We start from the raw sequence: 12370 nt of genomic DNA, 5'->3' as shown, positions 1-12370 counted from the left end.
GAGTGGTGAGCATTCAATACACAGAAGCTATGATTACAATCTCGGAGCAGAATCAAGCAGATAGCAAAGCCTGGATTGGTCCTAGAGAAGCTTCTGGAACCAAACTCCATCAGCCGTAACTGCCCCCCCCCCAATGCCCCTTCGATGTTATTGCTATCACCCGGCAGGTGACTCTTGAAACCCAAGTGTGCGGGTGCCTGGGAACACACCGGGCCCAGTGCTGCTGCTACATCCTGCATCTTGTCACTCAACCGGCTGCCTGACGTGGTCGGTCCGGTGGTATTTACCTGAGGAACACCCAGAGGTCAGCCGAGTGGCTTGGAGCTGAACAGCTGTGAGAAAGGCAAGGTCCCCAAGGAGCCAAACTGTCCTGGACAAAGAGAAATGACCACCAAGGTTTGGTTCTTGAATATGTATTTTTTACTGAAAAAATCATTCATAAATTAACATACAAAAATGTACAAACACATAAGTAAATAATGTAATGACAAAGGACTATTTGTGAAAAGTGTTTTTTAAAACATCTTTAGATTTCAGTGCAAAAATGTACCCCTGGCACCTCTTAAAACATAAGAGCAAGCTCAAAAACACGCAGTGGTGGAAATAAGCTGCTACGTTCAATGCCATCGTCAATGGTGCCCGGATACAATCAGTACGTGTGGCTGTTGCTCAGCTGTTAACGTCTGTGGTAGAGGGGCTCTGACAAGAGTCCCTGTTATGTCAAAATGAAGATTTTTGCAAATATCCCCCCCCCAAAAAAAACCCAGCATGAACGGGGCACCTTTCTTTCCCTGCACACAGCAAAGACAAGATTGATTTAAAAGGTCACCCATCAGTAGCCTTGAAGAAGTTCAGCTGCCAAAATATGCACAAGGTCACATTTGATTCTTACATTTCTTTTTTTCTTTTAACATGATAATTTCAACAGCACATGGAACCGGCTGTTATGTTTTTAACTATTACATTTTCTGTACAAGATTCAACACGGTGGACAGATGACTAACAGTGCACATTAAGAGACTCCACACTGGCCGGGCGCGGTGGCTCACGCCTGTAATCCTAGCACTCTGGGAAGCCGAGGCGGGCAGATCGCTCAAGGTCAGGAGTTCAAAACCAGCTCCTGAGCAAGAGCGAGACCCTGTCTCTACTAAAAATAGAAAGAAATTAATTGGCCAACTAAAAATATACAGAAAAAATTAGCCGGGCATGGTGGCGCATGCCTGTAGTCCCAGCTACTCGGGAGGCTGAGGCGGAAGGATTGCTTGAGCCCAGGAGTTTGAGGTTGCTGTGAGCTATGTTGACGCCACGGTACTCTAGCCCAGGCAACAGAGTGAGACTCTGTCTCACAAAAAAAAAAAAAAAAAATTTTTTTAAAAAGAGAGAGACTCCACACTAATAAAACAAACTTAAGACATGACTGCAAGGGAAATCAAAGTGATGCTAATTTAAGCAGTGAAAAGAAACCTTTCCTTTTGTTCTCAAATTAGCATTTTCTTTTTAAAATCAAGTGTTAGGCTTTTGCCTAATTATGTTAACGTAGAGCTTCAAACAAGATCATTCTACAACACTGCCGCATATGCACGCATCACCCTTAACCAAGAATGAGTCTGTCCCGCCAAACCCTTCCAAGTGACATCACAGTGCTGTCACACTGAAAGCAACTCATTCACGAGGAGAAAGGAGAGTGGAGCGAGGAGGGCAGGGGAGCCTCGGCCTGCAAGGAGGCCTGGGGTGGGGGTGTCTTTATTGCTATATGCACCGTAAAACAAAGGAAAACCGAATGAACTTCTGTAATGTTCCCTCGTGAAGTTACTTTAAAGCATGAACTGCTTAAAATTCTTTTAAAGTATGATACAACTCACCAGCATTTTCAAGGGCAGGAGCCTGCTCTCTCATATGAGCTGATAAGAGCTTTGCAATGCAATTTATTTTCTAATTACCACTCTATTCTTCAAAAGAACAAAATCACAAACACAAAATGAGGCCTGGCCAATCACACCCACGGTCTGTGGGGATCATAAGTCCACGGAACCAACACATGCAACGGAATAAGCCCCAACCCACACGTATGTACACACGCATCTCTACATACACACCCATGTAAACCATGAAAATTAAGGAAGTTGAAGGCAAACAAGGCAATTAAAAAAAATACGAAGTACTCTTCAGAAAGTACTCCTAATTACAATATATAAATATGTTTTATGGAAAAGAGGGAGGGAAAAAAGGTGGCATTTTCCAGAGTTCTGCAGAAGCCGACAGGGACTAGGAGGGCTTTGGTTCAGGGAAAAGAAAAGCAAAGAGGCACAAATTCCAATGCAATTTAGAATACGGGATACCAGCAGAGCACCTGGGCTCTTGCAGCATTCTGGAGCTCTGATCAGTCTAATCTCAAAACTCTGATCTGGTCTTACCTGAACCCCACCTCACCCACAACACTCAAGTGCCACCTGCTCCCTGGCTGAATTCTTCCTGATTCAATTGCTCATTAGTTCTATGTACTAGTTAATAATGTTGACAAAGCAGCACTCCAGAAACCGAAAAGGGAAAGAGGAATCACGGAAACCAGCTGGTAATTTAGGCACATCTTGCAGAAACTGTGGCCAAGTTCAAAAGAGAAAGAAGTTCGCGGGGAAGGGGAGGACCACACACAACATCCTCTCTCTCTCTCTCTGTATGATGGTGAAAGGATAAAAAGTCGAGTCCAGAGAGCAGGGAAGTGTGCAGGGAGCCCCTGCAGGGTCTGCGGTGGGCAGGGAGAACAGCAGCCTCCTGCTCGGTAGAAGATGGGGGTCAGAGTGCACGTGGCCCAGAGGGAAGAGAGAATCCACAGCAAAGTCAAGAGCAGGACTTGTGGAAGAAGGAAGAGGGCAGAGCAGCCAGCTACCAGGGTTGGGTTATTTTGTTCTTTTGTGACATGCCCTATATCCAACTCCCTTCCCAAAGTGACAACAATTTGGGAGATGATATTCTTCAATTACATTTTAACTGAGTTCCTGCATTTGCCAACCAAGTAAGTGATCTAATGTATAAATCCTCGTTTGACTTGGAGCGAGCTATAAAATTAAATTTAAAAAAGGCATTTTACATGGCTTATTTACAATTTACTTCTTCAAGAAGCGATTGTTATATATTTAGGTCTATTTATCTGTCCCAAGTCCCTCCCCTCCACCCTCAATCCCCACCCAAAGCAGGTAATTTTCTTTTTTTAAAAAAAAATGAAACCAAAGAGAACACCGGAGATAATAGAAGAATGGTGTGTGGAGTTCCATTTGCTCTTCCTAAAACACAGCTGCCCTGTGGTGGGTTTGCCTCTAGCAATTGCTCTGAAGGCCAAGAGGTTCAAAGGTCATCTGTAGGGACAGGCTCCATGGCAGGACCAAGGCAAATCACACCTCGTCCGGGTCCTGGAGGTTGTGACCGAGATAAGGACGTGGGGGCGGGAGACGGGAGAGAGCAGCAGGACAGACGTCCGTCTTGGAAAACAGAAAGCCAGTGCTGATGAAGGAAGTCCCGAGCTCACTCCTCGGTCGCGGTGGGTGGGTCCAGCGGAGGCGTTTTGTGCGTGTGCTCAAACCCTGTGATCCTGCATCTGACGCTGTTTCTACTCCCTCCCCGCGCAGCCCCGCGGCGTGCATCAGACTGCTTTCTTGGTGGCGGTGGGTGAAGCCAATGTACATTCTCTCCTCGTCTCAGTACTCATTCACCTGAGCCAGCTCGGGTGTCAAGTTCACAGTTATGTTTTTATACAAGGCGTCGTATGTGATGTTTGCAAAGTAGTTCAGGTTGTTGAGGCCATCCAGCCCTTGCCGTTCTTTTGACTTCCTCAGCAGAGCGTACCTGTGTAAGCAGAGAACAGAGAGGTGGCTCTGAGCAAGGACCCAAACCTCTTCACAGTCACAGACGGAGCCGGGCAGCCTGCAGGAGAGGTGGCCGCCCAGGCAGTGCTTCGGCGGCACGGCCCTCCACGCCCACCACCTGCCACTCAGCCCTTGTTGCTGCCGCTGCTGCTGTCAGGAGCACCTATTATCCCCGGCGATACTTATTACAGTGCTTCACTTAACGCCCAGCCCCGGCCCCCCAAGCAAATGAGGAAACCAAGGCCTAGTAACTTTAAGTGACTTGCCTAAGGTCACAGGGTAACATTTTAAAAATAAATCAGACGACAGAGTTCATAGTCTGTGTTCAAGTGCCCTTTTACTCCCGTAAAAATAGAGTTTGAGGAATTAGAATTGGCTGTCTAGAAAACAGGCTTCCCCACAATTCACAAAACACAAAAAAAGGAAGAAAAGAAGGTTGTACAGCAACTGCAGCCACGCGGATAGCAGCTCAGGAGTACCCGTTCAGAACTGGAGCTCGCAAAAAGGCTGCCAACTGCTTTGTCACGTCAGCTAAGTTCCACACAGACCTTCACCCAAGTGGCTTTTTCTCCAGTTCCCTAAAGGCTACAGGGGAGACTACAATGCTTAAGAATCAGAACAAGTGATTTCCTTAGAAGAGCTCACTACTGAAATTTTCACCAGTGGTCTGATTTCACCCCCAAATGTCTGCCTCAGAGTTTGAACACACACAGTAACTGCAAAACGGCTATCAGAACAGGGCCTTGGGGCGCGGGGTGGGGAGTTAAGGCGAGGGGTTGTGATATGCACTAAGACATCCGGACATGCAAAGCACAGAGGGGATTGTAAGAGAAATAAACACACTGCACCAACCTTCCAAGAAACTGGACTTCTCCTCGATGGTGATGAGGGATGGACTTGTACTTTCCTGTGTCGCCCTCCGGCCGGCTCACAGAATAGCCTGCATTCTGTACTCTGTCCAAGACCAAGAGAATGGGCTTTTAGACACAATCCCAGGAGTAACATCCCAGAGTGACCAAAACCTAAGAAGACACGTCACAGCTTACTCGGGCACTCCTGCACAGCAAAAGCTTTCTCACCCACCTCCATTTACTGGGTCACATTTAAAAACAAACAAACAAAAAAACTAAATTAAAATTCAATTTTAACTCATTTACAGTTTTTAGCTGAGGCTCTCTGAGCCCCTATAAAATACACGAATCGACGCTCACAGCTCTCTGAGTGCCGGCGGCTGACGGGCCACTCTCTATCAGGCCTGCACACCTCAACCCACACCAGGATGGCTAACACTCACTGAAAGTCAGTAAGTGACCCCAAGCATTTATCTAGCTGCACCTGTTATTACAGTTATAAGATTTAACTAAATCATACATAAATTAACAAAATATAGCCAAAGAGTTGTTTCCATGAAAAATATGTTGCGGAAAAAAACTGATAAAAGACAAAGTGATTTTAGGCCGGGCGCGGTGGCTCACGCCTGTAATCCTAGCACTCTGGGAGGCCGAGGCGGGCAGCTCGCTCAAGGTCAGGAGTTCGAGACCAGCCTGAGCAAGAGCGAGACCCTGTCTCTACTAAAAATAGAAAGAAATTAATTGGCCAACTAAAAATATATAGAAAAAATGAGCCGGGCATGGTCGCACATGCCTGAGTCCCAGCTACTCAGGAAGCTGAGGCAGGAGGATTGCTTGAGCCCAGGAGATTGAGGTTGCTGTGAGCTAGGCTGACACCAGGGCACTCTAGCCCAGGCAACAGAGTGAGACTCTGTCTCAAAAAAAAAAAAAAAAAGACAAAGTGATTTAAAAAAAAATTCTAGTGAATGATTTAGGTATGGGTGAGACAATTATAAAATACTGAAAGGAAAATCATAAAAATTTAGAAGGATTTGACACTCAGATACTTTTTAAATCACTCTCCAGTAGAGTTGACTTTTTTGTGTGAGACAAGGTCTCTCTGTTACCCAGGCTAGACTGCAGTGCTCACTACAACCTCAAACTCCTGGGGTCAAGTGATCCTCCTGTCTCAGCCTCCCAAGTAGCTGGGGCTATAGGCACATACCACTGCACCTGGCTAATTTTTTCTATTTTTTTTTTTTTTTTTGAGACAGAGTCTCGCTTTGTTGCCCAGGCTAGAGTGAGTGCCGTGGCGTCAGCCTAGCTCACAGCAACCTCAAACTCCTGGGCTCAAGTGATCCTTCTGCCTCAGCCTCCCGGGTAGCTGGGACTACAGGCATGCGCCACCATGCCCAGCTAATTTTTTTATATATATATCAGTTGGCCAAATAATTTCTTTCTATTTATAGTAGAGACGGGGTCTCGCTCTTGCTCAGGCTGGTTTTGAACTCCTGACCTTGAGCAATCCGCCCGCCTCGGCCTCCCAAGAGCTAGGATTACAGGCGTGAGCCACAGCGCCCGGCCTTATTTTTTCTATTTTTAGTAGAAACTGAGTCTCACTCTTGCTCAGCCTGGTCTTGAACTCCTGAGCTCAAACGATCCTCCCGCCTCAGCCTCCCAGAGTGCTAGGATTGCAGGTGTGAGCCACTGCGCCCAGCCACTCATCTGTATTTTATAATTAGCATTATTATAAGAAAAAAAAATTGAGAAATTATCATCTAAGTTTATTTTTACATGTCAAAGGAGAGAAAAATGAAAATAGTTACTTTGGCAGGATGTAGAGTTTGTTTTTAGGATGGTAGGAGATTTTTTTAAATATTATAATTGTCTAATTTTTTAAATGAATAAAAATCACTTCTATGGCTTCAAGTATTCTAGTCTTTATCACAAAAGAAAACGAATGGCTGCTCCTAAAATCCAATCAGAGAAAGAACTGTGTGGAGCTGCTCTACCATGGTGGCCATGAACCACACGGCTGAACTGTGGCTACTCAGAAGTGAAATGTGCAATGAGTGTAAGTACAGTCTGAATTTCAAAGATTTATTTCTTCTTTTTTTCTTATATTTTTAAAGGGGATGAATTTCAAAGATGTAGTAAGAAAAAATGAATGTGAACTATCTCATTAATACTTTATACTGATTACATGTTGAAATGGCATTATTTTGGATATAGTGTATTTATAACATGATAATATATTAATGTATTATTAAAATTAACTTCACTTTTTTTTGGCCTTTTACAACGTGGCCACTGGGACACTTTACATTACACACATGGCTTGCACTATATTCCTGTTGGATAGCACTGGTCCGCAGAGTCCAAGGTGGCATTTCTAGAAGATGCCAAACGAAGGGTCGTACCTGTTCCAGAGGTCGTCATCTTCTCCACCCCAACCCCAGAAAGCATTGGGAAAGCCATTGATTTTCCGAAACTGTTCCACCGTTAAGCCGCTCACTCCGCCAAAGAACTCAGCGTAAGGAAGCCTGAGAGGAGACGCAGACCGTCAATCGTGTGCACATTACACGGTGACTCTGTCCCTAGAACAGGCTATCTCACTTGAGGACCAGCAACAACTCTGCTCCTGACCTGAGCTATCTAAATTCTCATGTTGACATATATCAATCAAAGTAGCAAATTAAACTTTTCCTAATCGATTTGTGACAACAGCTTTATTGAGATATAACTGACATACCATACAATTCGTCCATTTTTAAGTATATAATTCAATGGTTTTAGTATATTCATTGAGTTGTGCAACCATGACCACAATCAATATTAGTACATTTCACTACCCCCTCCAAAAGCTCTGTAGCCATGAGCAGTCACTTCCCCCAAACATTTCCCTCTGCCAACCCCCTAGCCCTAGGCAACCACTAATCTGTCTCTATAGATTTGCCTATTCTGGACATTTCAGATAAACGGAATCAGACAACATATGACCTTTTGTGTCTGGCTTCTTTCACTTAACATAATGTTTTGTGGTTCATCCATGTTTTTGGTATGTATCAGTACTTCATTCTTTTTTATTGCTAAACAGTATTTTGCCCACATTTTGTTTATCCATTCACCAGTTGATGGACATCTGGGTTGTATGTAGCGAATTGGATTTCATCATCTTTACATCTCTCACTATCCTTTTAGATTTAAACTTTTTAAGAGGAAATGATACTCACAGATACATATACTTATCCAATTTAGTTGCAAAGTGCCTTGGCATCTGTCCACATCCATAATAGTTGCGATCACTTTCTGGTATATGATCCACATCGTGAAAAATAAGACAGTCCCAATCCAAGTCCTTCATTGCCTCTTGAAAACCAACGTTGAAAAGCATGGCTCGATTAAAGGGTTGGGTACCAACCTAAAAGAAGCAAAATTTTATTTTTAAAAGGACTCTTGAAGCAAAATCTTTGCTGCCTTTGCCCTGCCTAAGGAAGAGCTTATCGGGACCTACTGGGAAAGGTCACTGTGCTAGTGTGCCCAGGTCCAGCACCACACATCAGTGGCTCACTCACAGTATGGCCCAGAGGCCACTCAGACTCTCACCCTGATTTCCTTAGAAATAAAAGTGGTGGTAGGCTGGGCGCAGCAGCTCATACCTGTAATCCTAGCACTCTGGGAGGCTGAGGTGGGAGGACTGCTTGAGCTCTCCTGGAGTTCAAGACCAGGCTGTGTGATAATAAGAACCCATCTATACTAAAAATAGAAAAATTAGCCAGGCATGGTGGCAGATGTCTGTGGTCCCAGCTACTATAGAGGCTGAGGCAGGAAGGTTGCTTGAGTATACCAGGGACTCAAGCCTATGGACACAGAATTTGGTGGCTCATGAAGAGACCAGTTCAGATCAGTTACAGCCCAACTAGTCTAAATGCTTTGCCCGTATCAAAATACCCACCTCAGGACAGGCTTACAGAGTGGGAGACTTCCCACTTTTGGGAACAGCAGCGCTGATCCCTTTTCCGCATTCCAGGATAATGCAAACCACACGATGACCTTAGAGCAGCTCGGGCATTGAGTTTCTAAAGCATGCTTGCAGGCTAAGGTGAGCATGCAAAAAGGCTCTCAAAGCTGAGCATCAGTGTATAAAGGGGAATCTGTAAATCTTTCACTTATCTATAGAGCCTCTAGTTCAAGGATCACAAACTTAAAAAATGCCTACAGAAGCCATGTCGGAAATGTCAACATGTAAACTGGGCCAGGCAAGAGACACAGCAGTAGCAGTGGGGACTGAGGCCAGCTAGACAGTCGTGTTCATCTAAATAAAAAAATACGCAGGACCAAAAAAAGGATTTATAGACTGAATTTACCATGTGGATGTTTAGTATGTGTGACCTCTATATCTGATTCAATCCCAATACTTCTTTTTTTTTTTGAGACAGTCTCACTTTGTTGCCCAGGCTAGAGTGAGTGCCGTGGCATCAGCCTAGCTCACAGCAACCTCAAACTCCTGGGCTCAAGCGATCCTGCTGCCTCAGCCTCCCAGGTAGCTGGGACTACAGGCATGCACCACCATGTCCGGCTAATTTTTTCTATATATATATTAGTTGGCCAATTAATTTCTTTCTATTTATAGTAGAGATGGGGTCTTGCTCTTGCTCAGGCTGGTTTCGAACTCCTGACTTCGAGCAATCCGCCCGCCTTAGGAGTGCTAGGATTACAGGCGTGAGCCACCGTGTCCGGCCCAATACCTTCTAATATTAAAACCAAACCAGAACACCATCTGGGGGATGGTCATGCTGGAAACTCAGACTTGTGGGGGGAGGAGGGAAAAGGGCATTTATTGAAACCTTAAAATCTGTACCCCCATAATATGCCGGGAAAAAAAAAAAAAAAAAACCAAACCAAATCTGCAAACACCCCAGACCATGTGGCTAATTAATAGCAGATAGCACTGAGGTCCCTGACTCCAAGGCCTCTGTGCAGGACCTTGATCCAGGTCCTTATCTTAAGGGGAATTTCCTGGGTCTGGGGCCTGAAGATGCTGCCCAAAGCAGGCACTAGCAAACCACCAGACGAAGGGCTGCTGTTCACAAGCAAAGTTCCCTCCTGGACTGGAATGTGCCTGGTACTGGGCAACACCTCAAGCCAGGAGCACAGAATTGCCCTCTGTTCCTCTTCCCACCTCAGGGCAACTCAATTAGAAATTTCAGCTGTATGGGCTCGTCACACCAAAGATGAATTAGCCTGTAGCCTTCTAAACTGGTGTCTCAGAAAAGAAGAAGAAAAGAAAAGGTCACTCACTTGTTCAACCACATAAAATGCAAACCGTAGGCGCTGGCGCTGAAGCATGGGAATCAGGTGTCTGAACAGGACCGGGAGGTGCTCGTGACGGTTCCGGAAGGGGATGAGGATTGCCACCTGGAGTGGATCACCGCGAAAGAAGCTATTCAGTTATTGTCCTGAACTTCCACTTCCTATCAGGACATCCCTGCAGAATCAGTAACCAACCACCGGGAGTCCTGGGAAGCTAGCCGTCTTGTCCTCGACTTCCTCTAAATAAACACCTATACTTATAGGCAAGTTGACCCTTGTAACTAGAAACTAAATGGATCTTGTTCTTACATGCATCATACCTTAATAGCAGTACATGGCAGGCTTGCTGAATAAATCATTCTAGACCAGTGGTCCCCAACCTTTTGGGCACCAGGGACCATATTCACAGAAGACACGGCCATGGTGGGGGGGAGATGATTCAAACTCACTGCATTTATTGTGCACTTTATTTCTATTATTATTACACTGTAATATATAATGAAAAAGAACATACAACTCACTACAGCTTGGGGGCTCCTGTTCTAGACCACAATCCATAGAAAAACACATTCTACACTGTGACATGAATCTATCTATCTATAATTAAAATAACTTCAATAAGAGTAATTTCCCTTACAATGTGCGCTATATATGTATGTTTTAATACTGGTCGTTAAATCGACTTTATATACCAGTGCTGAGTTGGAAAGACTAATGTGTGCCAGATCTGTACTGATTACTGCTGTTCCACCAGCACCTCACAGGAATGGCGCAGAGAAAGTATCTGAATAAATAGTTTTTGAAACGATGGACTTAAGCAAGGGTCATAAGCTTGATCCACACTACTGATGTCTTCTGACTAGGATCATGTGGAAAAACATAAACCAATCTCAGTGTCAGCTAGATAACTTTGCTTTATATCCCATTAATCTTATAGTAACGAGTGGAGAACAGGCATGAAGCACTGACTCTGTGGCGATGCTTTCTGCAAATGTGTCGCTAGAGACCTACCAACCCTCCTACCCCCTTGCTTTGTTAATATTCCTGAAGACCCTGGAAGACAAAAGGGTCTTACTCAGTAATCAGAATAATGCATTTCTCTGATGCTACAGAGTCCTTGGGGAAACCCATTCCTCCAAAATATGCCCATCAAATGCAAATGCTTTGCATGGGGTGGTAGGGTGAAAATTACAAAATGTCATGGTTAGCAAATCCTGTAGTGATTTGGACCGACTGTAAATCCCACGTGGGCTTCCCAACATTTGGGTCTGACCTCACACCCTACCTTCCATCGAGGTACGCAATCAGAAGGCTTCCAGTGACCTCCGAGCTTGATGGCTGGGTCTTTGGAGAAGATTTCATGAATGTGATCCATGCTGATTTCACTCATGTTTATGTCTATTGGGCCCTCTGAACAGAGAGGGGGGGAAAAAAGGATCAAGAGGTCAGAAAATGACAGATTCTTTTCCCTATGTCCAGGCTTTTATTCTCTGGAGAAGTTCAATGTTTCTTTCAGCTGACTATGTTTTTAAGAGGGATGGAAGTCCCTTCCTCTGCTTTCCATCTCACTGCATTTCAGTTCATCGGTATTACCTGGGTAAAGAAGCAAATCAAGGAATTAAGACTAATTTAGAGTTCTGTTAACTCAGCTGGTCATCTCTGACTTAAGTGAAGAAGCAATACTGTAACCGTCAATAAATACAGGTGAAAGGGTGAGCTAATATTAGGTTTAGATCTGTCAAAAGCCTATTTCTTTTTTTTTTTTTTTTTTATGAGACAGAGTCTTGCTTTGTTGCCCAGGCTAGAGTGAGTGCTATGGCATTAGCCTAGCTCACAGCAACCTCAAACTCCTGGGCTCAAGCAATCCTGCTGCCTCAGCCTCCTAAATAGCTGGGACTACAGGGATGCACCACCATGTCTGGCTAATTTTTTCTCTATATATTAGTTAGCCAATTAATTTCTTTCTATTTATAGTAGAGACAGGGTCTCGCTCTTACTCAGGCTGGTTTTGAACTCCTGAACTCGAGCAATCCGCCCGCCTCGGCCTCCCAGAGTGCTAGGATTATAGGCGTGAGCCACCTCGCCAGACCAAAAGCCTATTTCTGATCTACAAATCTTAGCCTTCCCAAACCAAGCTCATGTGAAAATGCAGACAAATGTAGATTTTAAAGGGAAGATCTACATGTGTGGTGAGACGTGCAAATGAAACAGCAAGCTTCCAACACAACTTACACACCCAGAATTAATTTTTCATGTACGAATGAGAGTCTGTTCAATACCATGTATGAGTACTTCTAACACTTCCTCTGTTTTCACTATGTTTGAGCTACAGTCAACTCTGTAAACATAAGATTTTCCTTTGCCTGC

General features: G+C 44.5%; 1 protein-coding gene across 2 annotated transcripts in view; it reads right to left on the bottom strand.

Moving 5' to 3' along the window:
- Nucleotides 1–397: 397 nt before the first annotated feature.
- The window catches only part of B4GALT5 (beta-1,4-galactosyltransferase 5), a 63959-nt gene continuing 51986 nt past the window's right edge, over nucleotides 398–12370 (bottom strand). For both annotated transcript variants that reach the window (XM_020281764.2, XM_076010882.1), the window contains 6 exons: nucleotides 11289–11413; nucleotides 9992–10108; nucleotides 7924–8111; nucleotides 7111–7233; nucleotides 4713–4814; nucleotides 398–3840 (listed from right to left, as the gene is read on the bottom strand). In XM_020281764.2, the coding sequence (XP_020137353.1) occupies nucleotides 3693–3840; nucleotides 4713–4814; nucleotides 7111–7233; nucleotides 7924–8111; nucleotides 9992–10108; nucleotides 11289–11413 (803 nt within the window). In that variant the 3' untranslated portion in view covers nucleotides 398–3692. The remainder of the gene's footprint in view (nucleotides 3841–4712; nucleotides 4815–7110; nucleotides 7234–7923; nucleotides 8112–9991; nucleotides 10109–11288; nucleotides 11414–12370) is intronic.

The sequence above is a fragment of the Microcebus murinus genome, chromosome 16, assembly GCF_040939455.1.
Source record: "Microcebus murinus isolate Inina chromosome 16, M.murinus_Inina_mat1.0, whole genome shotgun sequence".
In the NCBI taxonomy this organism is placed as follows: domain Eukaryota; kingdom Metazoa; phylum Chordata; class Mammalia; order Primates; family Cheirogaleidae; genus Microcebus; species Microcebus murinus.
The sequence above is the reverse complement of the archived record's forward strand: the minus strand, read 5'-3'. Positions and strand labels throughout refer to the sequence as shown.